Source organism: Paralichthys olivaceus, chromosome 16 (genome assembly GCF_024713975.1).
Source record: "Paralichthys olivaceus isolate ysfri-2021 chromosome 16, ASM2471397v2, whole genome shotgun sequence".
In the NCBI taxonomy this organism is placed as follows: Eukaryota; Metazoa; Chordata; class Actinopteri; order Pleuronectiformes; family Paralichthyidae; genus Paralichthys; species Paralichthys olivaceus.
Window position 1 is genome coordinate 11,450,315 of NC_091108.1, and position 26,518 is coordinate 11,476,832.

General features: G+C 40.7%; 2 protein-coding genes across 5 annotated transcripts in view; one reads left to right on the forward strand and one right to left on the reverse strand.

Annotated features, from left to right (window-relative positions):
• Nucleotides 1–1,831: 1,831 nt before the first annotated feature.
• Nucleotides 1,832–8,658, reverse strand: LOC109638730 (cullin-3-B-like). The gene is made up of 16 exons (XM_069511217.1): nucleotides 8,540–8,658; nucleotides 7,510–7,707; nucleotides 7,116–7,229; nucleotides 5,531–5,691; nucleotides 5,290–5,404; nucleotides 4,973–5,201; nucleotides 4,741–4,886; nucleotides 4,473–4,649; nucleotides 4,218–4,388; nucleotides 3,987–4,094; nucleotides 3,711–3,835; nucleotides 3,531–3,627; nucleotides 3,302–3,436; nucleotides 2,993–3,179; nucleotides 2,354–2,499; nucleotides 1,832–2,252 (listed from the first exon to the last, which is right to left on the reverse strand). The coding sequence occupies exons 1-16, from the start codon at nucleotides 8,564–8,566 to the stop codon at nucleotides 2,121–2,123; spliced, it is 2,268 nt and encodes a 755-aa protein (XP_069367318.1). The 5' UTR covers nucleotides 8,567–8,658; the 3' UTR covers nucleotides 1,832–2,120.
• A 119-nt stretch (nucleotides 8,659–8,777) lies between these two features.
• Nucleotides 8,778–26,518, forward strand: part of gpc5c (glypican 5c) — a 95,405-nt gene continuing 77,664 nt past the window's right edge. For 2 of the 4 annotated variants that reach the window (XM_020113078.2, XM_020113086.2), the window contains exons 1-2: nucleotides 8,827–11,239; nucleotides 19,127–19,288. In XM_020113078.2, coding sequence (XP_019968637.1) covers nucleotides 11,062–11,239; nucleotides 19,127–19,288 — 340 coding nt within the window. In that variant the 5' untranslated portion in view covers nucleotides 8,827–11,061. Of the gene's footprint in view, nucleotides 11,240–19,126; nucleotides 19,289–26,518 lie in introns of all 4 variants that reach the window. The other 2 variants (XM_069511218.1, XM_069511219.1) reach the window with 2 other exon arrangements.

Here is a 26,518-nt window from a genome sequence, read left to right on the forward strand (position 1 = left end):
GGCAACACAGTTATGTTCACAACCACCACTATATGATCAAAGTCAGATGGGAAGTATGACGATAACTACTGGTACATACCCATTGCTGTGTTCTGATATGATTGCTTTGATGCTAGAAGTGACTGAAGACTTGTTGCTCACAACCAACTTGGGATATAAGAGATTATTTCAGTTCAAAATAGGTTTTGATCTCAAAATAATATGTATATTGGCAGGAGGTAAAATAAATAATTAATATCACCTCAGTTAGGGTAAAATTGTGAAAAAATTAATCCTTTTTTCCTTTTTATCTGCTTGAGTTTTTTAAACCATGTTTAATGGAGCTTCATATGAAAAACTTAAACCTGAACAAATTAGCACCCAGAGCATGACAGGGAGGACTGTGAAAACTAGGGCGAATGGCGCCATCTGCTGATCAATTCTCCCAACATTTGGAAGGTATTAGAGAATTAAAGAAACATGCATATCGTTAGTTACCTTTTCTACTTGTTGTTGTATAGATTTTTCTCAGACTCTGACAGGGTCATCTCCAGCCTTGTTTTGGTGCATTTAAACTCCTCTACGAGACCTGAGACAGGCAGCCCGAGGATGCCATGTCCATACATTTTGGGACTCTTACCACTTTCTCACATAGGAGTTGATGAATCTCTCCATGTTCTCATGAACATTGACTACTGTAAGTGGCCACATCAGTCGGGGAAACAGGCCAAACTGTAAGCATCAAATTGAGGATGGGCTCTGGTACTTTGAAGAAGTCAAAAGCAGCCCAAAGGACACTATGTGGTGCTGACCCAAATGCATTAGCGAGATCAATGAAGATTATATGTAGATCTCTTTTCTCACTCTTGGCTGATTGGATTTGGTGCTGGATCTTGCTAGTGTGTTCTAAACATCAAGAGAACCCTGGAATTCCAGCTTTTTCAACTGCTGTATCCACCAGATCGCTTTTATATAGATGGTCAGCCTTTGGGCTATGATGCTAAAAAAGATCTTGCCATCTACATCAAGGAGACTGATAGGCCAAAATTGGCTGATGTTTGAGGATTCCACCTCTTTTGGTAACAGTCCTTCTCCAGATCTGCGCCGTGTTACATGCAGTGTTCTGTTTCTCTCTCTCTCTCTCTCTCTCTCTCTCTCTCTTTCTCATCTCCTCCAGGTGTGTTTTCTTCCAGCACCTCCACTGGCACAGCTAAAGCCACTCTGAAATGAGAGAGTGAGGCATATAAAACCCCTTACCAGAGCTTCAGATGGGGCTGGTGGGCCAAGTGGCTGAGTGAATCAAGCTGAGAGTGGCTGGAGTAGTGGTATTTATTCGTTGTTGGTGTTTCTGGTGTATGGCCGAACTAGTTGCATAAGCCGTTAGTGCTTTTTGATTTACCAGTTTCATCTCTTTTCTTTGGGAGATTGTTTTCAGTTAGGTGGTCGGGGGTAGCTCAGTTTTTCCTTTAAGGCATCTGGCTGGTCAATTGTTTTTCCCCGGTTTATTCATAATTGTTTGTCCCTCATCCCCTAGACGTCTTAGGGACAGCCAGGTTTTGGGTATTGTTTGCTTCACCAATGCCACCCATGACCTGACTATTACCTTTGACAACTCTGTGGCTGGTCTACCCACTAGTGCTATCCAACATCTACAGCTCGACCAGAATGCTGCAGCTCGACTGACTTCACTCACACTACTAGCCCTCCGTTCCCTTCATGTGTTGCCAGTGGCTGACCGCATCCGTTTCAAAACACTTGTACTGGCTTACCATGCTGTAACAGATTTGAAGTATCGGAGTAGTGTGAGTATTATGGTACCCTTTGTCAGTCAATCATCTCTATGAAGCCAGTGTGCAAGTACTATTTAATGTTTAATTTTTAAACCCATACATAGTACAAGTCAAGGGTGTAGTAAACCAACAAGTGGGTTGATGTACACAATGACTGAAACCAAATTAGTTCAATATTTAACTAAATACACAATGAAAACCTTGAAGATGGATGCATCCTTGCTAAAACTCACACAGATTGGGTTCCCAGACTTATCTTGATAAAAACCTTCCAGTCTATGCATAACAACAGTTCAAAGGAAAACAAATCCCCTTCCAGTCTCTTTTTCCTCAAATCCACTGTTTTCTCTTCTAGGCAACATAGAGTAAGATTTTACAATCGTCTGGCATCCTCGCCAAGTATTCTCTTTCTATGAGTCCTTCTATACGCTTCTTGATAACCACAAGCTTGGGGATAAAATGAGCCTGGAGCTGTTGAGTCACCTGAAAACACAAAGTTGCAACATGTAAGAAAAAGGCAGCGTTTAAACAGGAGACGATAGAAAATCAAAGCAAAACCGACCCAACTTCATATGATCACTTACCTCCGCCACCAGGAGATTGTGGTGCATCTTGGTCCTGGACTTCATGATTCGGACAATGGCTGCCTCTATCTCATGCTCCCTGTCACTGTTCACTTTCCTCTGTGTCTCTTTCCTTTCAGGGTCTGATTCTCCTTGTTTAGCAGCAACTGAGAAAGTACAAAACAGAGATGAGATAAGGGTTGAGGAAGAAAGGGGACAAACCTTTAATGTGCTGTTTTATATTAGCATTGTTATAACTTCTTACTCTCACGTTAGTTTCTGTAACATTTATCAGAGGAACAGAGGATTTTACTTATCTCTGTGACTGAATCACTGAAATGTTATACTGAAGTATTACGAGTAGTATTACTCATGCTATGAACTAAATCTGTATTTAATACTGTACAAAAGCTATTGAAACTAAAATGCTTATATAATTACCACATACTCATATTTTTGTAAATGGCAGAATGACCACATTTTACAACAAAGTACAGTAGTAATGAACCATTCTCGTACAGAAGGAAATCCACAGTATCAGGTTTAAGATGTTCAGGAATGAAACCTTCGAACCAGAAACAACTTGTGCCACAGACAGTTGTGGGCAGTAGCTGAGACTGAAGCAGTCTTTAGTATGTGTTGTATCAATCTTTTGCCCACCTGTCTGTATTTTGACTCTGTGCAGTTTGGAAGTAAACTGATCATTGACTGTAAACATGTGGCCGTTTTCAATCTCCTTGGACTTTGGCTCCTTGGTGAGAACTCTCTGTGTGGGTTTCCCACAGGCCAGAGACTGCAACGCCCGCACTAACTCCCGCTCTGGAATATCAGTCTCCTGCTGGATCTCCTATAGACAAGGACAGAAGCGGGGAAAAGGTTTTAAATAAGGATTGTTTAAAACTCTGTCCTCCTGTGGAACAACAGAGGTGATAATAGCCAGATGAAGGCGCTTAACTGTGCAACCCCCACCTCGAAAGTGCACTTTTCTCTGTTGTTGAAGAGCATGAGGATGGTCATCTGGAAGGTGGAAACCTGCAGTATGTGCTTGCGGGTGTTTGAGCCTGTCACCTGGGCACCTCCTACTCCAACCTCTGAACCATCCTCCTGCAATTGAAGAGGAAAGGAAGGTGAGTTTGGATTATGATAATAATGATACCAAACATTAGCATTATTGCAGTATTTTTACTTTTGCTTCTACCTTTTTAACAGCTCCATAGAAAGTTGCATTTAGGTCTGCCCCGCCCATGTGGTGCTGCAGTGTAAGCTGCCTGCCACTGTGCTTAGCGAGGTAAAATCTGGAAAAAACAAATACAGGATCAAATAATATCGAGCATGTGTATAGTATTAATCACTTAAAGAGTACTAAAGGGAGTATTACCTTCTAAAGACTTCAAATGCGTGTCTAGGAGCAGGCGGGATGGTGCATTTTGGGGTTGCAGACTGTGTTGGCCAGTAGATAGTAGTGAGGACTCTAACTATAAGGTCCACACCACTTAAGGATGCCTGAGAGAGAAACAAGGAGGTTACACACCAAACAATCTGACTCAATTACTTTGTTTCAGATCTTCCTTCAGAAACAGATGATGAAATGTGCAATGTCATGTTAAAGTTTTATTTTAACATGTGCCATGTTTAGAAAGCCTGACTGCCTTACCGACGTGGTTTGTATGTGTTGCCTGAACTCATCCATGGTGGTGTTGGAGATGCTCAAGTCTTTGAACATTCCTTCCAGTCTTGAGGTGAACTGACAGCCACATTCTGTCTGCAAGAGACAAAGACAGAGAAATCACTTGAGACTGCTGACAGGTATTTTGACAGACATTAGAATGAGGAACAATAAAAGTGATGTGCATATTAAGTGCATCCAAAAGCACGTTGGATTTACCTTGAGCTTAGAGATCATGTTCTTCTCTGAGTCGTCTAAGACACTCCTGTTGCTGAGCAGCCTGCGAGCCAGGTGCTGCTTATAGTACTTTTCAAACACATCTTTCTCCTGCATGAACCTGAACAACACCATGGCCTTGTCAAGGATGGACTCCAACTCCTGTTCTGTTAACTGGTCAAATAATCAGGAGGGGGTAAAATGAGCAACGTACCAGCACACCAATACAAATAAAAGAAATCACTCTAAGTCACATACCCTTTTCTCTCCTTTCTTGAGCTTATCGTCGATAAAGAGTGATAAACACTCTGGAGAGCGAGAATTGAGATTTAGGAAATACTCAAAGTCGCCAGCTATGGTTTGTTTGAAAAGTCTGTCATTGTTGAAGGACTCGAGGAGGAAACGGTCAAATCGTGTCTTCAGGTCTAGCAGGCCCTGGTGAGGAGAAAATTACAGAGAGCTGATATGATCTTTGTCATTCAACAAAACAAATAAATCTTTTGGACTTATTGCTGAATCATCATACCTGTATATAATCAACAGGGTTCTTGCCCTCTCCCTCTTCTGACACCAGAGCTTTGCCTTGCTCCCTCAAGTAAGGGCTCATACACTCGCACATCGTCTTCAGGCCGTTTGGCACGCGAGTGAACAGCTTGTACATGCATGCCAGGTCTGACAGGGATACAGTGGGAAGAGTAATGAGAAACAAAATCAAAATGCAGGAGAAAGGGAAATCAAACAACCAAACAAAGCTTTACCGTCTGTCTTTCCATTCTTGAGCATATGGACGAGGCCAGAGTTCTCCATCTCTACAATTGTCTTCATGTGTTTAGAAATTAGCTCCCGTTCCACCACCTTGACAATGGGCTCTTCTGTAGACTTGTCCAAGCAGTGCATAACTCGCTCTATTTCTTCATTGATTCTGGCCTCTACCTTCTTTATGTAGACACTGGCACTGTTTTCAGCAAGGACCTTTTGGCTCTCCATCTGAAAGGATAGAATATGTTGATTAATTACAAAGACTTTTAACAAAAACAAAAACATAAGAGGAGTCATAAAAACACCACAGACTCACCTGGAAGAATTCAGCTGACATATCTAAGAAAGGGCCCTCAAAGTCCTCCTCATATACAGACCTGCCATCCAAGCCGAGAATCATGAGCATCTGGCAGGCGTTTCTAATGGCACCCCTGTAATGAATGAATGTACGACCTCCATATTAGCAATCATTAAAATGACAAATGTACATATTACAATAATGTCTGAGGAATCCTGGAGAGAATGTAAAGTTACAAAAACTCTTTTGATCTGCATACCTATCTACAAACTCTCCCTTCCTCTCACGTGCAATCATGTCCAGTAACGTCTGTCGCAGGTGGTCTCGAATGCAGCCGTAGTGAACCACCTGGTCCCTGAATATGATGAGGCCGAGGTTGTACACATTCTCAACATTGTTCTGTTGAACATAGACTCGGTCCTGGGAGACGAGAGAATGGGGTGAAAGGACATCAGACACAGAATGCATAGAAAGATGTACCATGGCCAGAATCTGATTGAATCTGACTCAATTAAATTAATATAAATGTATGTTTGTATAAAGATTTAAGATGAAAAGTATGAAAACCATAATTAAGACTACAGAATATATTTAAGAATATACAGTTTATGTGGAAGGTATTTATCCATCTTTTTGAAAAACGTTTTTAATTAAAGCACAAACTGCATTTTATATTGGCTTAATATATTAGAACAACTTTCATTATAAACTATACAATCCCACTGACAGATTGCAAAGCTCTAATAAAATCATTAAAGAATATATACAAAATAAATGACTGGCAAGTGTTTGAATTATTCCCAAAGATCGAACGATTATATGCATCCCTTTGAGATGGCATGGGTGATAGAATATTTACCAAGCCACAACGTCAAATATTACCTGGTGCCAAATTACAGTGGGTTATTACTAAAACAACAGACAAAGAGGTCATTTCTAATTCCTCATGGTTTTTCTAATTTACAGTAAAAAATAATGAGTTACATAAGTTAATGAGTCTCAGGAAAGAAAACAGGTAAAAGGGGCGAAACAAATACTCACATGTTCCAGGGTGTATTATATTAATAATTAGTGCATGAAAATCTATGAATGACCATACCTCTGCTAGACAAATAAATCAATGTCTCCTTAGTCTGAAGAAAGGCAACTGTGAGAACAACAAAGTCACACTTGCTGTGTCTGTCTAGCTGTGCACTCATGGTCAGCAGCCTGGTAACAACAGCTGCAGGTTGCAAGTCTGCAGTAGTTTAACAACAGAAAGCCAAACTGTCCGGGGTTAAAGCAGGACAGGAAAAAGGAGACTGTTTAACGAAACAACCCCTAGGGGGCTGTGTCGTCTCTGCACCGACTGTGCCATTGTTTAACATACACTAGTTTCTATCTCAAAGGCTCACTCACTCGCACATGCACAACCCCATAAACCCTTTGGACTGGTTGTGGGCTAAAGTAAATCAACTAGTCCTGCCAGTTTTCCAACTAAACAAATACCTTCAACAACAGAAGCTCATTGTTGGGCCCACATACGAGACAGCACCTTATAATCAAAGCCCAGAAAAGGATGTCGGTGAAGGCGGGTCAAAATGACGATTACTCTTCTACAGCACAGAAGCATTTTTTAAACAGAGATGATATCATACTACACTTACAATGCCACACAACCCATGAGGGAAAGGTATAACTTCAAATCTGTTCTATCTGATGATAAAACAGAACATTCACTGCATAGTGGTGGAGATGACTATTACTCCACCACTATAATATCTATATCACTATAATATATATATATCTATATCTATAACTACTCTACCATTTTCTCAGTAGGACAAAAGATGAGGTATACCTACCATGTATATGAGGATGTCTCTGATCATAACCATGGCCGTTTGATGGTCATTCCAGGCCTGATTCATTGTTTGCAGAAAGTTATTATATAAAGAGTTAATGACATCTTCCTGGACCTGAAAATACATACACATCAGATCAGATGTTGGGAACCTAATTGTTAGTAAATGCAATATCCATAGGTCAGTCACAGTCAACTTGTAAACTTAATTCTTGATAAAAGAGGTATAAACTTAAAAACAACAAGCATCCTTCAGGTGCATCGTTATTTGTTTTAATCAATCATAACTTGTATTAGTAATGACTGTCTTGTTTTTTTCTGTCTTGTCACATTATTTAATGTTCCTTAAATAATCCATAAAAAGAGCAGCATTAGAGAAGAATATAAGTATTTACTTTGTTGACGAGGTGCTCAGTGACGACCTCCCTCAGGCCTGCGTAGAGGTTCTCGCCATGTTGGTGGAGCAACATGGAGTAGGCAACCATGTTCAGCTCCTCATAGCATAGTCCACTTTTGTTCTTCCTCTGGATCTCCTGGATGCCTTTCCTAATAAGGTCCCAGGGTTTTTTCACATTATTCTCAGCCATAGACACCTACAAGGGAGAAGACAGATTAAAGTTTTTTTTTATTATTCATTGTTTCCACATACATGCTAAGTAGATGAGGGCAGTGAAGTCAAGGCTGTCAAGAACCCAAAATATTTGTCAAAATACACGTCATTGACGTCAGATGACACCTGGAATATTCGGTAAACTCAACATTTGAGAGAGGATTAAACTGCTCTGCTCACTGACACCTAGGCATAAACCTGGACTCTAGGCTGGGTGTTGCAAGGGCTAAGAGATTAAGATTGCCAATATCTTCATAATCTTGGATAGGATGGGAATTTGCCCAATAATCAGCAGATGGAGTTGGCACTGTGTAATTGTGGTCCTGGTAAAGGCATGTAGCTAGATTAATAATGTCAACAACATTAACTTCTCGAGCTTTGGAATGTTTACTATGGTCTCGAATTAGATTGAAGGTGCGTTAGATCTGTAGCTAAAACGTTTTACTGTATGGCATTCGCCATCTATAACAGCTTGTGTCAAATCCCTGCTGTGCTTGAACACCAACCACCAACATAGATCACCACTGTCATTGTTGTAATGATACTTGCAGACTGCCTGCAACTTGGCTAATGTTGAGTATGCTAACACCCAGGCTTGCTACTCAGCTAGCTACAATCTGCTCGCCACTCCTAGAAGACGTTTTCTTACTTATGCTGACATTAGATCATATCAGACAATTACACCTTTGTCAAACCCAAAAATTTGTTAAATTGAAATACACTGAGCCAATAACATAGTTCCTATGCTTCGGGTTAGGATCACATTTTGCATCTCGTCATCCACACAATAAACAATAAACACAAAAGGCTATTACTTTATTCTTCTTGGTGAGGTTGGGCATGGTCGGACAACTTTTAGTTTCTGAACGTTATTTAAACACTGAATGAACAGCAGCTGCTATTGTCACTTGCTTGCTTTGTTCTCTTGCCTACAGGGGCACACTCTAAGGGTCTACATCAAAGGAGAATTCCATGTCACCTAGAAAAAGCCTTTGAAGATGCTAAATTACAAACAAATTATTTTAATAATGTCACGGGTGGTGATTGACTAACACAACTTAACCAGCCTTTCTTCAGACACCAAGTGTTGTCCAGGTCTTACCATTAGTCCACAGAGAAGTGAATGGCTTAGGTTTCAAACTTCTCCAGAACCACTACTCATATTTTCTACTACATCCTCATCTTCATTCACATGGGAACATTAGGTATCTCAGTATTTATGTTGATAATAGTGTTACACATTGAGGCTAAACTGTTTAGTTTAGTTCAAAAATGCTTTCAGACATGTACTGACCTTTCTGAATTTTTCCAGAAGGACTGTATGTGAGAATGCAAATGTCCAAGTGAATTGCTCTTGATATTTTCTGGAACTTTTTCAACCAGGACCCCCAGAAGATTTCTGCAAAATCTCTGAGTGAGCCAATGTGAAAATTCTCAGGTGCCGTCTTCTCTATCCAGACGCCTTCTGTGAATGTTTTAAACATTTTTTGTTTGTTGTGAATGCGTCATACTCATACAATGTGGCTGCATTTTTAATATGTGAAAGGCAGACTCCAGAGAAAGTCCGGACCCAGTTTTCTCTGATATTTTTTCTAGGAGTTCAAGTCTGAAAATAGCTATATAGTCAGAGTTGCCTCATAATCATAATCTGCAAGTTTGTGCAAGTTTTTATCAACACCAATTGGTCAACCACCTTTTCCAATTTACTTCATGTAACAAACATTTTATTTAAAGCTTAAAGGTCCAGTGTGTAAGATTTAGGTGATAGGGATCTTTTAGCAAAAATCTTTACCCTAGAATGAGCCCTTTATATATAAATACTTTATCTTTACATTGGGAGCAGATCAACTCTACAGAGTATATATATAAAACACCACTTAAATCTAAAACCAGTGAAAAAAAAAGCCCTTTATATTTAAATACTTAAATAGTTACATCGAGGGGACCCTCTCTATGGAGGTCACCATGTCTTTTTACTGTCATCCAGACTGGACTAAACACCTTTTGAGTTTTCATGACAACTGAAGCTACCACAGGTTCTTTTTCTTGTTTGGAAGGAGAGGGTGAGGTGAGGGGTGTTCAGCTGCAACATGCAATTTCAGCACTAGATATCACAAAATTCTACACACTGTACCTTTAAGGTTAAAACAAATAAACATTGGCTTTATTCAAAGGGCCACAAGGAATGGACAGCACTATCCAACCTGCCAGCGTATTACACCAAATCATAAACTTGCCCCCAACCCATAACCTTTTATTCAAACAGCAAATTTGTAGAAGTAGAGAACAATTATGTGGAAGACAAAATCGTATTTCTTTATTTGCTGAATTTTTATTTGTGTATAGTATTTTCTATTTTTATTTCTCTATTTTAGTAATTGCACAAACACACAACAGCAAATTCGATGTATGTTTAAACCTACTTGGCAAAGAACCCAATTTTGATTCCATGATTAAACAAACTGACAGCTGATCATTGCTGTACTACAACAGTTTGGCCAGGAGAGGGTAGTATTTAACAAAATGAAATGTATACAGGAGCACCATTAAGTCCACGGTAGGAATTATTTGTGTGTGTGTCTTGGGGAGATAGACATATATTAGCCTATTATTTTACTCATAATCCCCAGTCTTGATTAAAAGAGTCCTTGCTCACTAACTTGATACATTCTTGTTTTCTTTTAAACATCGTCTGTCTCTTAATTAGCAGTGACTATCTGCCTGATTTTAAAATGGGAATTTGAGGGTGTCAGAGACGAGTAAAAGCAAAAACTTAGATGAGGTTTTGATTTCATGACTCATTGACTTTTAATAGTGTATCAGAGGTTGGCCTGAAACTGGTGGTTGAATTAAAAAAAGGGACTCTGCAAAACTTTCTGATGCAAATTCTATTTGTGAAACATATAAAGAAACATTTCCAGTGGTCTGATAAAACCAGGAGAAATGGTTTAGTTTTATGGATTTAAAATGTTAAGAGTGAGTTGTAGTTGGGGCACTTGGCTGATGTAAAGAGAGAGGGAGGGGTGTGCGCGCAGGGCTTTGGAGACAGACGCGCAGTGAATCGACCACTGCAAAGTGTTGAGCGCGGGGCGGACTGGCTCGGGTCCACACCACCCTTCATTTGTCCAAGAGAAGACCCCAAACCTCCAGCCAACTGTGAGACGTTCACACTCTCATCCCAACCAATAATGTGAGAATCAGACGGAAATCAGATGCGTAAACTCACCGTGGCTTCATTGTACTCCAGTGCCGTCAACACTCAACACACTGTCACGCAGTTCGCAGCCAGGCTACAGTAGAGGCTATCCACGCGGATTACCTGGTGTGAGATGCGGCAATGTCCCGAGGAATGTGCCCACGCGTGAACTCTTGCGGATCCGTTTGGATTTTGTCTGCGCTCATATTTGCCGTGAATGTGATCGACGTGGATGCGTACAGCTGCCATGAAGTGCGGACCGCGTTCCAGCTGCGGCAGGTCGGGCCGCTGCACCGCGTACCGGAGACACCTGGCACAGGTGAGACTGTGCGTTTGGCTGAGGCGCACTACAGAGGCAATACACTTCGCTTACACTACACCCTTCGTCATTTAAGCAGTGGCCATTTGCAAACGTTCCAGGAATGTGTTAAATAACTTTATGACTACATCTTTGTTATTAGACTCGACTTTAATGCATATCCAGTGCGTTCAGTTCTTCTTCCCAAAAGCGCATGTGGATCGGTGCGCACTGTGAATGGTCTCCTAAAAGATAAATCATTCATGCAAGTTGAAAAGATTAAATATTGTGACCATTAAATATCTGTCTGTGTATGTTATTGGTTATAATGAGTAAGTAATATATGTATAAAATAATCTTAGGTGAAGTGCATCTTACTATGTTTTTTCCAGAAACGTCTTGATATTTAGTTCTACCCCAAAACATGCCTCTATAAATCAGTATGCAATTTTGCACATTTAAGTCAGCCAATGTGCAGCTCCCATCTGATCTGTCGGGTTTAAAGCATCAGAGCCTGTAGATTTTCTCCAATGTTTGCAGCTTCACATACCACCCAGCTGCTTATCATATGTGGGCTGTTTGGAGAGATTAAACAATTATTTAGCAAATTTCTTTTGGCAGTGAAGCGGTCCAGCACATTCACAAGCTGCTGAGACAGGGTTTTAGAGATAGAGCAAGTCTGGTGTGACTCAGGGCTTCCATATGGTTTAATCTGTGTGGATAAAGAGACTACAGTACGTGTCCAGAATTTGGGGGAGTGATTGATTTGCAATCTGCAGATTTGATTTTACCACCAACTCTTTTTGGCCCTGTGTCCTTGGGGTGGCGAGCCCTCCTACATGTACTTTAGGCCACAGAATTTTGAAATTGTTGAGACTCTCACAGAAGGGCAGAGTCTTTTGGCAAATCTGCCGTCATGGCTCCCCAGATTTTCCCTGTCTTTGCTCAGATTTTTGTCAGAATGATGCTTGAAAGCAGCTTCAAATGCCTGGAAGGTTTTGTGGTATGTTATTTCTTTTTGCACTCTGAGGAAAAGTTATAAGGATAAACACTGGTGCCAAATCTGTTTTGGAGGCAAAACACATTTTGAGCGGCTTTAGGCTTTGGTTCAACTATGTTAGTTTTGCTTGAAAGTTTTTCTGCAAGCAAGACACATCAGTTTAAACTCATTGTCATGTTCTTCTCTGCGGAGCTATTTCAGTTTACATATACAGTGTATTTTAACTGAAAAAATGAGGCTATTTAGTGGTCATCATTTTATTTTTAGTCAAATCTTTTAATAGTGACTGTATATTTCTTTTCATTTATTGGGAATCTTTTGATCTTGGGGGTGTCTAAGAGGGATTTTCCTTGTGAATACCTAAATACTAGTAGATATGCAATGTACAACTATCCATACGACCACAGACCACAATCCTGAGTGTCATATGCAGGTCGGCGGCAGCTTAAGTATCACCAGTCTGCGTCTGCATGGTCGGAGAAGAGCAATAGCTGAGTGGGAAACATACCTAGAGGTGCATCCAAACCACTTGATATGTTTGTTTAGCAGGATGTCACTACTAGCAACAGAGGATGTCAGGTTCATTACAAGCTGTAGTTTAGGGTCAGCTCTTAAAGACAACAGAGAGACCTTGGTCTTATGAGGATGTCAGCAGTCTGGAGCAAGGCTTGCGTGACAAGCTAGTCAGCAATGCATTGGCAGAAGCTTCATATAAGTATCTCAGTCTGCGATTGCAGCTGTTAATGAACATGTTAGCCAAGAGCGGGCAAAGAGAAGCATACACACAAGTATAAATGAGGCGTGATGGTCTTTCCCTTTAACAAATTTGCCCTGTCAACCTTTAACCTCCCATTCATGAGACATACCATCCCCCTATAACAGTTTTGGAAAATCATGCAAACATAATCCAGATACAGACTGTGGCACCTTGGTTCTGAACTATTAATTGACATAAATAATTTGTGTAAAAGGTTTAGTTTGTGCAGTTACTCTCTACCACCTCTCTGCTGCTCTTTCCCTTCACAGCTAATCAAACATTCACCAGCCTTTATTTTATTTTGCTTTTTATTTGTACTTATCCTAGAGGGGCTGTTTTGGGTCAGGCACAATCTTGTCATCAAAGCAACCGATGGAAGTGGGCGTCAGAGCGGGAGATTTGGTGTATACATTTGTGTGTGTACACAATTATGCTACTCTGCTTCAGCTCTCAGATCAATTGCCAACAAAAGCAAGTCTCGAAATTTGAAGTGGCAAACCTTCAGCCCTTTTCAGAGTCTAATGTTTGTATTAGGATACAGTGCTGCGTTTCATTCATGTGTGGTGAACTGATTTCTCACTAACCTCCAGGAGTGTGGCAGCAGGGAACTCATAAACTGGCCAGTTGGCAACGATTTGAACTATTTATACTTTTACATTACTGATATTTTGTGCACTTTTTCTTTGTTAATAATTCTGTTTTTCAAATAAAGCATAGTTGGTGCCTTATGATAATCAACAGGTTCCTAGTCTCATGTGTTTGAGGAGAACTCGCAATTACTCAGTTTCATGTATATATCTCTCCCATGGAACTTATAATGTCAAGCATAAATACTCTGCAAATGTAAGCACTCAGCTGTGTACAGTGATTTCTAAAAAGAGTATTTTACCAATGCAACTTTGTAGTAGATAATCAAATACCAAACACTTGTCTTTGCACTGCTTTAATGTTTGTTTCCTGCAGTGCCACAGTTTATAAAGAGCGACAGTTTCTCCAGGCCAGATTCAGCATCAAAGGAACTTAGATAATCAGTGACATGATTTTGCTTATCCTGTGATTATTTTGAAGAGTTATGACCACTTTGGTGCTGTGGTACTCAGCCAAACGCTCAATATTGAGATTACCACAGGGTGCTGATATAGCCCTCTGGAGATAGATCGTTTGGATAGCAGACTGTAAGCAGACTCACTACTTCCACAGTCGGCTTTTTGGATAACATCCCCTCAGATATGATCAACCCATTTAACAGCTCAGTAAAAAGATCTGATTGAGCAGAGCTTATCTGATTATACATACCACACCATACACACACACAACACCTTTTTTCATCTCACTGCTTTACTGCCATCCTCTGATTTACTGAGTCATTAACAGCTATTTAAGAGTGATAGAGAAAGTGTCTTATATCTTTTATAAAAGGCAAGCAGGGTCATGTGTTAATAGCAAGGGAGTGCGTTACCATGTGTCACCACATCCTTAACCAGTTGCACCGTCAAAAGCCTTGGCAAGCTCTCAAAGCTTAACATGGTCTTTGATTGGCGATGGTTATTTTGAGTCCCTGATTTAAGTTGGCCTTTGTCACTGAGATACACACGGTGCAAACACCTACTCCATGCACACTCAAAATCATTAAGCATCTGTGATTTCTTTTCCTGGCCATCTCTCAAACACCCACCTCAATCTAATGTAAAATTCACATGTGAACTTCTGGAGTGACTTTTTTAAAATTGGAACCATTTGAAAAAGACACAATGTATTAAAGTAACAAGAGACAGTATAGATGAACTGAGGAGCACTAAAGAAGCCGATTACCCTCTATGTTATTGAATTTCAGTCTGTAAGTCTATCTTGTCTTTAATTTTATTTTGTCAGATGTGATTTTATGAGGTTAGCAGACTGCCAAGTCTATCCTCTCACTCTCCAATGATTCAAGCATCTAGAAAAGATGAACCATCTAATGCTCTAGGAATAGAAACAGTACATGAGAGAAGATGTGGTGTCTGAGAAGCAGTTTGGAATAGTTTATCTTAAATGGTAACATGATTGCTCTGCCAGATTGTGGTTGAGCACCCATCTGATATAATGCTGCTTCAACAGGTGTGCATCTATCTGCCCAGCCTCTCACTTTTCTCTTTAAGATCTGTCTGACCAGCACCTGCCTTGTGGTCTGGCTTTTGACTCAATGCCAATCACTCTGCTCCTGGGTCTGGGAAAGCTAAACATCCCGTTTCAAGGTTGTCCAAAAAAGCAGGCACGCAGCAAAGACCCTTTGAGTTGTGTTTTCATTCAATGTGGTCCATCCAAAGCACAGCAAATCTGTATAGAGTAAATATCCTGTATGTTCAGTGGATCTCAGAGCTTCAAAGGCTCTGGCTTCCTGAGGCAGGAGAAGAGTAAATGCATTAATTGCTTAGTTTCTGACAAAGTTATTCTTGTTCTCAAATAAAAAAATATGAAAAACAGCAAAAGCAGGAGCATCAGGAAACTGCAACCCTCCTAGTCATCAAGGCATTAAAAATAAAATAAAAATGTTCATACCTTATGGGGAGATGTGAGCTGCATCTAAATCATTTCTTGAGTCCTCCTTTGAGGGTCACAAGGGGGCTGGAACCAATCCCAGTTGACAATGGGGGAGAGGTGGGGTTCACCCACATTTCAGAAAGGCCTGATCAGCCAGTAGGTTAAAACCCGGGAACTTTTTGCTGTGAGGCGTCAGTGCAACACACTCCTGCCTACTGCAGAAACAAATATAGTGAATGACGTGTGAGTTAGCATGGCAGTTATACAGCGATAGAGTTTCTCCATTCAGGGGTTTTGACCTGTGCATTGAAGGGCACTGAGGTGTTGCTGAAGAGATTGAGACAAACAAGTCAAGACCCCTGAGCCATGGCTTTAATATAGAAAAATACTCCAGAGGAATTTGTCATCTGAGAACAATTAAGGGAATTGGGATTCAGAGTTGACATCTACTCTGGAGAGCAAAGTTAAGCTTTAACCTGGCAGAATGAGTAGCATGTATAGTGGTACTAATTACAAAAGAACCAGTAGAGTTCAGTATTCTTGGTCTGTTGGAATCAATGGTATTGAGTTATATTCTAGAGTTGAGAGAGTAAAATCAGAAGACTAGACAAAATAGCATTTACAGTTCATGAGAAATTAGAAAATTGTAAAACAAAATGACCATGGCTAATGCTGTATATCATACTGCAGTCCAACAAACTGTATTATCATATTCTGCTGCTAAGTGTCCATTACCTCCACAACTGGCTGGATTCAACTTTTAACTAGTCATTGTTAAAAGTTGAATCCAGTCATTGCGAAGGTTACTGAAAATTCCTTTTGTAGAAAGGATAGCAGACAATCTTTGCGAGGTCAAAGCACAGACAGACCAAACTAAAGAAAATGAAATGAATTAAAAGTATGAGACAGAAGTGGCCTGTGGGGGAAGCCAGTAAGCTACTGTGAAGTACTTACATACTCAAAGCTGAAGAGATGGTGCATACAAAGACCTAAGTGCTTTACCAGGTACAGGTTTATGGAAGATTTGCAAAGAGGAGAGCTGAAGTTAAATCTGATGACATCAAGCCCAAATAGAGCCAAACCCTTGCATGAACAATTCAAAAATGTCTGTGTAGTCACGTCAGAAATATTCTAATCATCTTACCAAAAATGACAGATTTGATTGTTTGTGTGTGATGGTCATCATCACAGAGTCTCAGTATTTTTCATGTAGAGAAATTATCATGATGTTCAAGACTCTTATTTTTGCCCACCAAGTTTGGGTAAGAATCAATGCAAAATGTAACATTTGTAGATGTTTTGTTTTATGAGACATTACAGTGACTTTAAGAACCACCTTTACAATCCAATGCTTTATTTGATTAAATGATATAGACTGACAAAGTTGATTGGGATGTCAAAATCATTTGTAGGTTTGTAGTTGTTGTATAGAATGGGAGTATAGTTGAACAATAGACATTACTCAAAGGGAAGGCAGACAGATATTAATAGTGACAGTATGTCCTTAACATAAACTTTATTTTACCCTTAAGGAAGAAGCCACTGAATAACAGTTTATTAATACCCTGTAAGTAAAATATTATAAAACATAAAAAGAACAGACTCATCAGTTCCTTTGCTGTTGGACAGAGAAGCAGTGACATGGCTTCTAATGATTCGAGAAGGTGGCCTGGTATATTCGTGACACAGGCAGACTGTCCTGACTGCTGTGGTGGCTTTAACAGCCAAAGTATTTCTGAGTATCACTTACGTACTCCATGCAGCTACTCGCAAGGGACGGTGAGCTAGGCTGGATTCCACTGTGAGTCCCTGGATATTAGTTTCATATCACAGATAACACACGAACACAAAGGAGAGAACGAGCCTGCCAGTGAAGTGAACAGGGTCAGGGGCAGAAGAGGAGAGAGGACAGTCACCAAATATGGACATAGGACAACCTAAAGCAGAACTAAAACTGTTTATCTTGCTTTCAAAAGTCAATCAATATTTTGAAATGGGACAACTTCGATTGCTTCGAAGGGTTGTAAGGAATGCCACTAAAACTATACTACATACACTTGAGTTTCATATTTAGACCAAAAACTGCTGGTTGGACTTGTTGTCATGGGTCAAATGATCAATAAATCAGCTTGATTGATCTCCACAATTATGACGTCCCACCTGTGTGAAGACGCTGATAGTTGTTGAGAAATTCACATCATGGTTTTTGGAAATCTAAAGTATGCTTTGTTGGACATACGGTAGCTTATATTCAAGGATTATATGGTTAGTTATTGCAGACAAGCAGTATACTTTATAGTCAGTACTGCATATTGTGTCCTGATAACCTGGACCATAAAATCAGAACTCACAAACACATTTTTGTTTTTTCCCTACTGATGAAACAGATTGGGATTCCCATATCACAGTAATAAAAAAAAAGGTGTGTTAGAAAGTAGCAATGTAAAATCAAGTGTTGTAAAAAGGTTTAGCATATGATTTTGCTGAGACTTTGTAGATAAAAGATCAGAGTGTTAACAGAGATAGAGGTAATGAGCTGGAAGGGGCAGGACAGCCAGTTATGACTTCACTTGTCTGGCTCTGGGATGGGAACAAATGGAGCCTCGCTGGGTAATTAAGAGACACCCAGGCCTCAGTAGGATATGCCAGGCAAATGGGAGAGAGGAGGCAGAAAGGGAAAGAGGGATTGAGAATGCAACCCTATTGTGTTTCATGGAGGGATTTGGACAGTGAGGCACTGGTCTTGCAGTCTGTCCTAAGGCCATGCTTTAGGCTCTGGTTACAACACCTGCCTCCAACCACCCCATTCAGCCCTTCCCCCTGTAAAATGAGTTATCATATCACACTTCTGCATTGTGGAAATGCCCCTGTACATGTGAATTTGTACAAGGAAATACATGGAAAGGACAGTTTTAATAGCTCATGCTAATAGTGACCAGTCTCTGTGATGTCATGACAGTGTTTCTATATGCGGTGATGGTGAGAAGCAGGTGACGCTGGCAGGACAGGGTGGACTCTGTTTCAGCTGATGTAATTGTGCCTGATTGAGATGTTCTTTGGATCATAGTATTTGCAGTTAGGTCACTGCCTTCATGTGGTCATTATGAACTGCTGTGTTATTGCTAATGACTGTCGAGCTGAAGAGATGATTTCACACAAATTACTGCGGATGTGTGTGGATGAAAATGCATGTGTGAAGGACAGCAAGTTTTGAATTTTCACATTCACATGTTTTTGTGTTTTTCCATGCAGCATGGAGTGTAAATACATGTAGAAATATATGTTTTGACGACATGTGTACAATTGTCTGAGCCAGAAGATATTTATATATATAGCACAGACAGTATTTATAGCAGGAAACGTGGATGAATTCTTGCTCTACTTTCTCACCCTCCCATGGTGCCTCTTGTGTCTCCCAATTGAGTTATGGCCTGTCTGTCTATATATTTATATACACACACACATATATGCATGTGTGTGTGTATATACAGTATATAGATGATGTATTTCACATCTATTTCCTGCATGTGATATGTTTTATGGGTTACCACTGACTTGAAGAAAAAAAACTGTACAAATATTAAATAAAAATAATTTAATTAATAAAATGTGTCCCTATCTGCCTTTCTAGATGTGGATCTGTTGATTTGCAAGCACCAGGGTCCATCGTGCTGCACCCGGAAAATGGAGGAGAGCTACCAGTTTGCTGTAAAACGAGAAACCCTTCACAACATTCACTCCTACAGCTATGAGCTTAAACATCTCATCTCCGGCCACTCAGATGCCTTCCAGGGTAAGAGCCAGCACAGAGGGGCCAAGCTGGGGTTGGATGGGCCTGGCCTGAAATACTGGGTGATTATTGATGGAGTGGAAAGAGATGTTGGGATTCCATGGTTTGTCTCTTAGTTATCTGGTGTTTACTGTATCTACCACCGCATGGCAATGACACCACAGAATCCTAACTTGACCCAGCTCCTTGCTCACTTGAAACTGAACTCATACCCTGTACTTCAGTAGCAATAAAAACAAAACAAAAAACCCTAGTATTTATTTTCTGGCTTGCAAAGAATATTTATTTGTCCAGTATTTGGTCAAAAGGGTTTTACTTCTTTAGGGCCATGGTAGCTGGTGGGCAGACAAGTGTGCAACTCACAAAATGGGCATGCATTTACTCCCCCTCCCTTCTTCTGTGGGTTTGGCAGCAAAGGAACTGTGGAGAGGGATGGCGGAGGGTAGACAGGAAAATAGGGCATAGAGGCCTTTTTCAGCCTCTGGTGTTTGGTGAAAGATGGTCTGCTTTGTCATTATCTGATCCTGTTCTCAAGACAGCAGAGCAATTATTGGAACCATTGAAAAAAAATACAGTATTTCTAGAGGGTCAAACAATCGGTGCAAGGTTTGGTATTTATTTTTGGATATACATATTTTTTGATTGTAGCCTGGTCAGTTCAGATGTCTGTGTTCCAGAAAAACGAAGCTCCTCTGTACATATGTAGCTTGTTTCAGTAAGGTCTCGCCTGCCAAAGCAGTGCTACACCCAACCGAATCAAGCAATTGACTTGTTGCCCAAGCTTGTCCTCCCTCTTCCTATTGTAATTGCAGTGTCTTTCAAATTAAAATATTTCCGAAACAGACCACGTTTTTCCTCCCCAGAACCTCCAACACAATCCCACAGAGTTGGAAACATGCTTTGGATGGTTTTAGTGTCACAGGAATATCAGTACTATGCAATTAGTATGTCGGCCAAGTTTTATTTTATGATGGATGCAAGAACACTACTGGACTGGCAGACCAATATGAAGAAGTCTCATCATATGTGAAAACACAGTGTGATAAAAAAAAACTGTTCAGGGCGAATTTTGTATTTCCAGACCTTGTTGTCATGTAAATTAATATTGTTATTGCTAACTTGTAAATGACATAATAACTGGATATATTAATGTAAGGAAATGTTCCTTGTAGTAGAATAGAAATAAATATGACATTTTAGTTCCTTCAAAACTATGTAGGCGTAAACATTGTTAGGGAAAGAAGTCTCTCTTACAGCCGTTTCACAAGCGGGTTACGTGAATATAAGTAACTGTGTTTAAACAGTGTTTCTGGTATTGGACCTCTGCGTCATTATTAAGATCTTTCCCTCCTTACCTCATGTCTGAGTGTGTCTGGAGAATGAAGATCAGGTGTTCCACATATCCAGAAAAGGTCAAGATGGAAAATAACAATGGAATAACAATAGAAACTGGGCTATGGTAGTGCCGAAAATAATGATGTCACTAGCCCTCAATTTGCAAGGCCATCTAAGGACAGTCTCTGTGCTGTCTGAGTGCCTTGGGTGGAATGTGAAGTAGCAAGTGGCTCATACCACATGAAGTAATGAGAATATGATTTTGGCTGATACCATTGGTACTGTTATTCACACACTGGATGGTGGGAAATTGTTTGTGGGTAGCTCTCTTCTCCTGCCCCTTACAGTTTATATTGTTTCCATCTAATTGCACCACATGCAGTTCCCTATCAAGCCACTTATCTTCAAGATACAAGCTGCACTGTTCTGCTGTTAATCTGCAGATTTTGTAAGATAATTCCTTCATGGTGTGGCCGTATTGAACATTTTACAGGCTTGTATGTGTGTTCCCTTTATGTCATGAGGCTTTTATTGTTGTAACTCAGAATCACTTTTGCTTATTGCATAGATTTAGCTAAAAGCATATCCCCAGAACATTAATTTGTGCCTGTGTGTGTTTTCTTTGGCCTTCCTCTGTTCTGACAACCCTTAAGGTCTTGATGTGCTTTGTCATGTGTGGGAGTTGTCATGAATATGACCCCATATATACAGACTGCATTTATGAATTCAGTCTTGTTTTGTTTCTGACACTATGAATGCAAATTAATAGGTTGAAATTTATACTGTAATACAAAAGCATTCGAGGAAAACTGAACCGATTAGCCTTTGAGATTCTCCAGAAATTGCTGTCATCTTCTTCTGTCACACTTTAAACCCTGCAGGCAGGCTCCTTGTTTTATGTAACAACCTCCTTCCTGCTCAGTATCTCTTTCTACCATTCAACCTTTTCTAAATATACTTTCAGATACACCCAGGCCAACCCCTCCCTCACCCTTGGTCCCTCATAGACTCTCCTAATCCATGCCATTGTTGATAGGTAATGAGTGTTGGGGCATAATGGTGGGTAGGTGTCAACGACAGAACCCAGTCTAAGATGGGCCAGGCTAAGATTGGCCATCTTAAAGCTGTTATCAAGGGCTTTGGCCTGTCACAATGCGATAGCCAATCAGATCTGGTGCAATCTGACTGGATGGCCACCTTTCTGAGGCCTCCTAATTGGCTGAGAGAGAGGTTAACAGATGGATTGTCCAATGCCTACTAGGATATGTTCATGTTTGTTTACCAATGTTACTGTATTAAATGGTAGAATCATCAAGTTAGAGGCAGAACTTTAGTCAGTTACAGCAAGCTTACTTATTCATTCCAATATGCAGCCGTCGTCTGCTGGCAAATTGCTGCACAGGCAGTCCAATGTGTGTGTGTGTGTGTGTGGTAGACAGGTGGAGATGATGAGCAAGGGAGAAATTATCTGGGTATATGGTCACACTACTGGGAAGCAGATGTCAAGAAAATGCTGACACTTTTGATTACCAGTGTCACTGATATGACGGGACGTGGGCCACTGCTAAAGGCCATGACATCTGTGTTTGTGTGGGTTAGTTGTAAGTGTGTGTGTGTGTGTGTGTTCATGTGTCTGTAATGCTGGCATTTGAGTGTTTAGTACATGTGCATCTTGATGGTTGTATATGTGTACCAAAGACATGTGAGCATGCACAGTATTTACCACCCTTGTAAGTCACCGTGACCACCTCAAGGCTCAAGTTGTCCTCACAAGAGTTGACAAATGCTTTTCAGGGGAATGTATTCTCCTGCCCTGGATAGCACTCTATCATCAATGAAAGTGCCTTGCATTTAAAACTAATGGTGTCCTTCAATGAATGGACAAGGACTACACAAGAGAGAAAGTGAGACAAATAGAGAAAGAGACTGAGGCAAAGATCGTACTTTTCTCACTGAGGTGATATAATAAGCTGGTCCTTGTGTCATCATCTAAGAACTCTCTAGACCCCCCTGTCCTGGGAGACAGCATGGGGATGAGCATATGCAAAGAGACAATACAGACAATACTACCACCTGTGGTGAAGGAATACTTCAGGGTGTTTGCAGTTAATGCCATGCTGCAGAAAGAGGAAGATCAAAGAAGTGGGCTTTGGTAAAGAAAGACCAAGAAATAAGACTCAGACTTTGTAGCTCAATGGTGCATCTTCCCCTGTGACTGTCTCCCTTGGGTCTCGCAGGTGGTTGAATACAACCAACTGTCTCTTCCTGACCATTGAGAAATGGCAGCCTCCCAGATTAAGCCTGTTGCTGTTTGTGCCCCAACCCTCCAGTGTTCCCCTGAAGGCAGAGACTCACAATGATACCCAGCATAAAGCCTTGCTGTTCAGAAGACACATCAAATTAAACTGGTGAAAATTCCTTGCGATCTTCACTCAGGATAATCTTGAGTGGGTCACACAAAAGTAAACTTATCTAATAGCAAGATTTAAACTTGTCTATGTTCCCAAGTTGTGTAAGTCTCTGCATGTGTGTGCGAGCGATTGCACTGATGAATCATGGCTGTCGTCCTATCTTCCCTCCTCCATCAGACAGGTCCCTCTATCTATATTGCGATCTCTCTGTGTTTGTCTGGAAGTTGTCTTACTCATTTAGCCTGTGATCTTCTTAGCCTTTCCTCTCTCACATAATTTTTTTTCCTCTCACTTCATGTCTGCATGTATTTTCCTCCGCAGATGTTTTAACCGACAGTGTTATTGCTCTAGAGGCTGATGCTTGGACACAGGATGACATTGCGCTGCACCATGAGCTCATGCTTAAATTAGGGAGGATATCCGGAATCCATCCCTACACGTCCCATTTAATCATACAGGGTGGAGGAGAAACGTGTTTATCTACCTAATACTCGAGCAAAAACATCGTTAGAGAAAGGGTGTGTGTGTGTGTGTGTGTGTCTCTTAAGCATGGATGTATTTTAACTATTCACCTCTCTACTCTCCTGAGTAGACATGACACATGTGGGCAGGATGCAGTTTGCAGCACTCAGGCTCACTGGGGAAAATAATGAAAGAACAAAGGGAATTAAGGGGAGGAGTGAGAGAAAAAGCTCAAAGCCTCTCACAGCCATAAAGTCTCACTCAAAGCTTCTCTAATTACTTCTGCTTTTCATCTGCACCTCTCACCTCCGCATAAGTGTAAGAAGTCAGAAGAGCACGGAGTCGGGCCTAGAAACTGAGGAGAGAGAAGTGGAGATGGAGAAAGAGCTTGTGATGAAAGCTGAATCTCAGTGAAGGGGTGCACAGGTCTATTCAATGCAGTTCTGTTAGGTCTATGCAGTCGTGCAGAGATTCAACAAGTTTTTACCCTGTGGAATCACACTTTCCTGCTGCTCACCGTTCATCCTCTCTCTTCCTGGGTGTCTCTCTCTGTCTGTGGTCCATGCTTTGTCAGCAGTGGTTGCTTAACAAGAGCATGCTGGGTCTCGGCAGGCAATATGCCAACAGCTTGCTTGCTGGCATGTGCTCTACAGGGAACCATCATGTCTCAAAGATAACTCAGCTGCCAAATGTGCACGCCACAGAAATTCTTCCCTACTATTTTCTTCACCCCAAAAATCTCCTTTCATTTTTCTTCATCATTGTTATTCTGCCCCCCAACAGCCCCAGTCCTCTTCACCAACCATCCATACTTCCCAGTATTACATCTAGTGCCTACACAAATACACACTCTGTGTAGTTTAGCCTGCTGCCTTGGCTGCGCAGCCATAATTTAACACAATAGCATTAAATAAATCAGAGATAAATACTTATATTAATTCCTTGCCAACACATGGAATAATATTTTGACACATCTTTACAAATACTATTTCCGACTTTGCCTTTCAGCTACACAAACACTTGTGGTGTAGACTAAGCTTCATCCGTCTCGTGTGATGACAATAAGCTTGATGTCCAGGAAGTTTCTTGGTAATCAGACAAAGTCGCATCTCCGGGGGCTTGTTCTCTGTCCAAGAGAATTTAGCTTTTCTGGAACACAATCTGTCTGGGTGGCTGATGGGATTTGTACTCTACCGCTGCTGATTGGTCCAGCCTGGCCTCTTCCTGTGTCCTGTCTAACTCCGCTGCACCGGGTCCTTCACAGACTGATCCCAAAGCCATAAAACGTGTGTGTGTGTGTGTGTGTGGGGGAGAGAGAGTGAGATAAATATCTGTGTGGACACGTGATTGTATAGCAGCTGTCAGTCAAAATTCTTTTCAGAAAATCTCCAATAACCTACAAATTCCCAAGCTTTTATTCAATTTAATGAACGGAAAAATAAGGATTTTGGCCAAAATAAGGTCATTCTGGGGGAAACAAAAAAATGGTGAGACTTAGCATGAGAGAGAAAGGAGTAGGACATTACAAATTGGCCGAACTTGCATTGCCTGTGAAGGAGCGCTGCTTCCACTTGATGCCTGTGGGAGATCAGGGTGTGTGCCTAATCTGTGCTTTTAATGCATAAGTGGAAGCACGTCTGATGTACATGTCTGTGTGTTGTGACTCACACTGTTGCCTCAGCTCAAAGTAGGTCAGAATTGGCTGTGTTCCTCCATCTCTCGCTACCAGCTCACTTGGTCACTCCTCCATTCAAGTCAAGTCACTTCCCTATCATTACGCCCTGTGTTGGACAGTGCTCTCCTTCTCGCCTCTGCGGCTCTTCTCACACCATTAAGGAGTCCCCTGCGGTAGACTTCATTCACTAATCCTCCAGCCTTTCAATCTGTTGTTTTTCAGAGGAGAGCACAATAAAGGAAAGAAATGGTTACGCAGAACATTGATCTGGCCCAATATAGCTTTGTCCTGTTTTTCTGATCCGTGACTCTATTTGCTTTATTGTCTGCCAAAATTAATAGAGTGTTTACATGGCTCTGCTCCACCACCACAAATTTTGAATACCTCATTAGGTTTCAGTAATAATAATTATAATAACTTTAGTTGTACAGCACTTATCTGAACAAAAGGTTACACAGTGCTTCACAAAATAAAAGGTCTTTCATTCAATTTTAAGTGCCAAATCATTTAAGGTCGAGACCTTAAAATTTTAGAGAAACCCAACCGTTCCCACACATAAAAAACTCCCTCATTAACTGGAAGAAACTTCTAGCAGAACCAGACTCAGTGTGGACGGCCATCTGCCTCGACTAGTATGGGTGAGCATAGAAGATGAGGAAGAGAGGAGAGTCGGTGGAAAAGATGGGAGAGAAGAGAGGGAGAGTGGGGAAAGAGACCAGGATCAGTTGTGTAACCATCATGTCTCAGCTGTCAGACTGGTCGTTATGATGAAAATGATAATCTTCAGTTGTACCTCAGCATCATCAGGTGTTAAAATGTTAAAAGCCGAACCTGAAGGTATGCTAAAGCTAAAGCTGAATCTGACTACTGGCTTGAGAACCATTACTATCAAAACCAGACTACTCCCTAGATCAGAGATTCATTACCTCTATGCCTTTTAAAACTGAACACATACTGTTATAGGCAGCAGAGTCAAAAGCTGTCCCATTTAAGAAACTACATAAAATATAGTTGCAATAAACGCAAGTTTAAAAAAAAAGGAATTCAAACAACACAGTAGCACCAAAGTGACATATTATATTACAAATCAAAATAATGTGTCTGAACATGTACTTCACAAATATTTATATTCATTTATCTCAATTATGTAGTATTTTCATTTGATTTAACTCACACCACTCAACAAACCAATGTTTTTTTGCATGGTTTTTAATGGAATAAGCTTGAAGGCTTACGCCTCATCAAAGAGCCTTTTTGACCCATAATTGAAGCAATGTACAACTGAGCCTCTCTATGCTGAAGCTGAAAAATAAAAACAGGGGCCACACCTTCTAAGAAAAGTGGAAAATT

What these genes read in the sequence shown, in the direction of transcription:
- LOC109638730 (XM_069511217.1), bottom strand. Translation starts at nt 8,566, where the DNA reads ATGCCCAACCTCACCAAGAAGAATAAA. An exon ending in TGTCAGCTGAATTCTTCCAG is followed by an intron (nt 5,202 to 5,289) that starts GTGAGTCTGTGG and finishes CTATCCTTTCAG; the next exon opens with ATGGAGAGCCAAAAGGTCCT. An exon ending in TCTATGGAGCTGTTAAAAAG is followed by an intron (nt 3,437 to 3,530) that starts GTAGAAGCAAAA and finishes CTTCAATTGCAG; the next exon opens with GAGGATGGTTCAGAGGTTGG.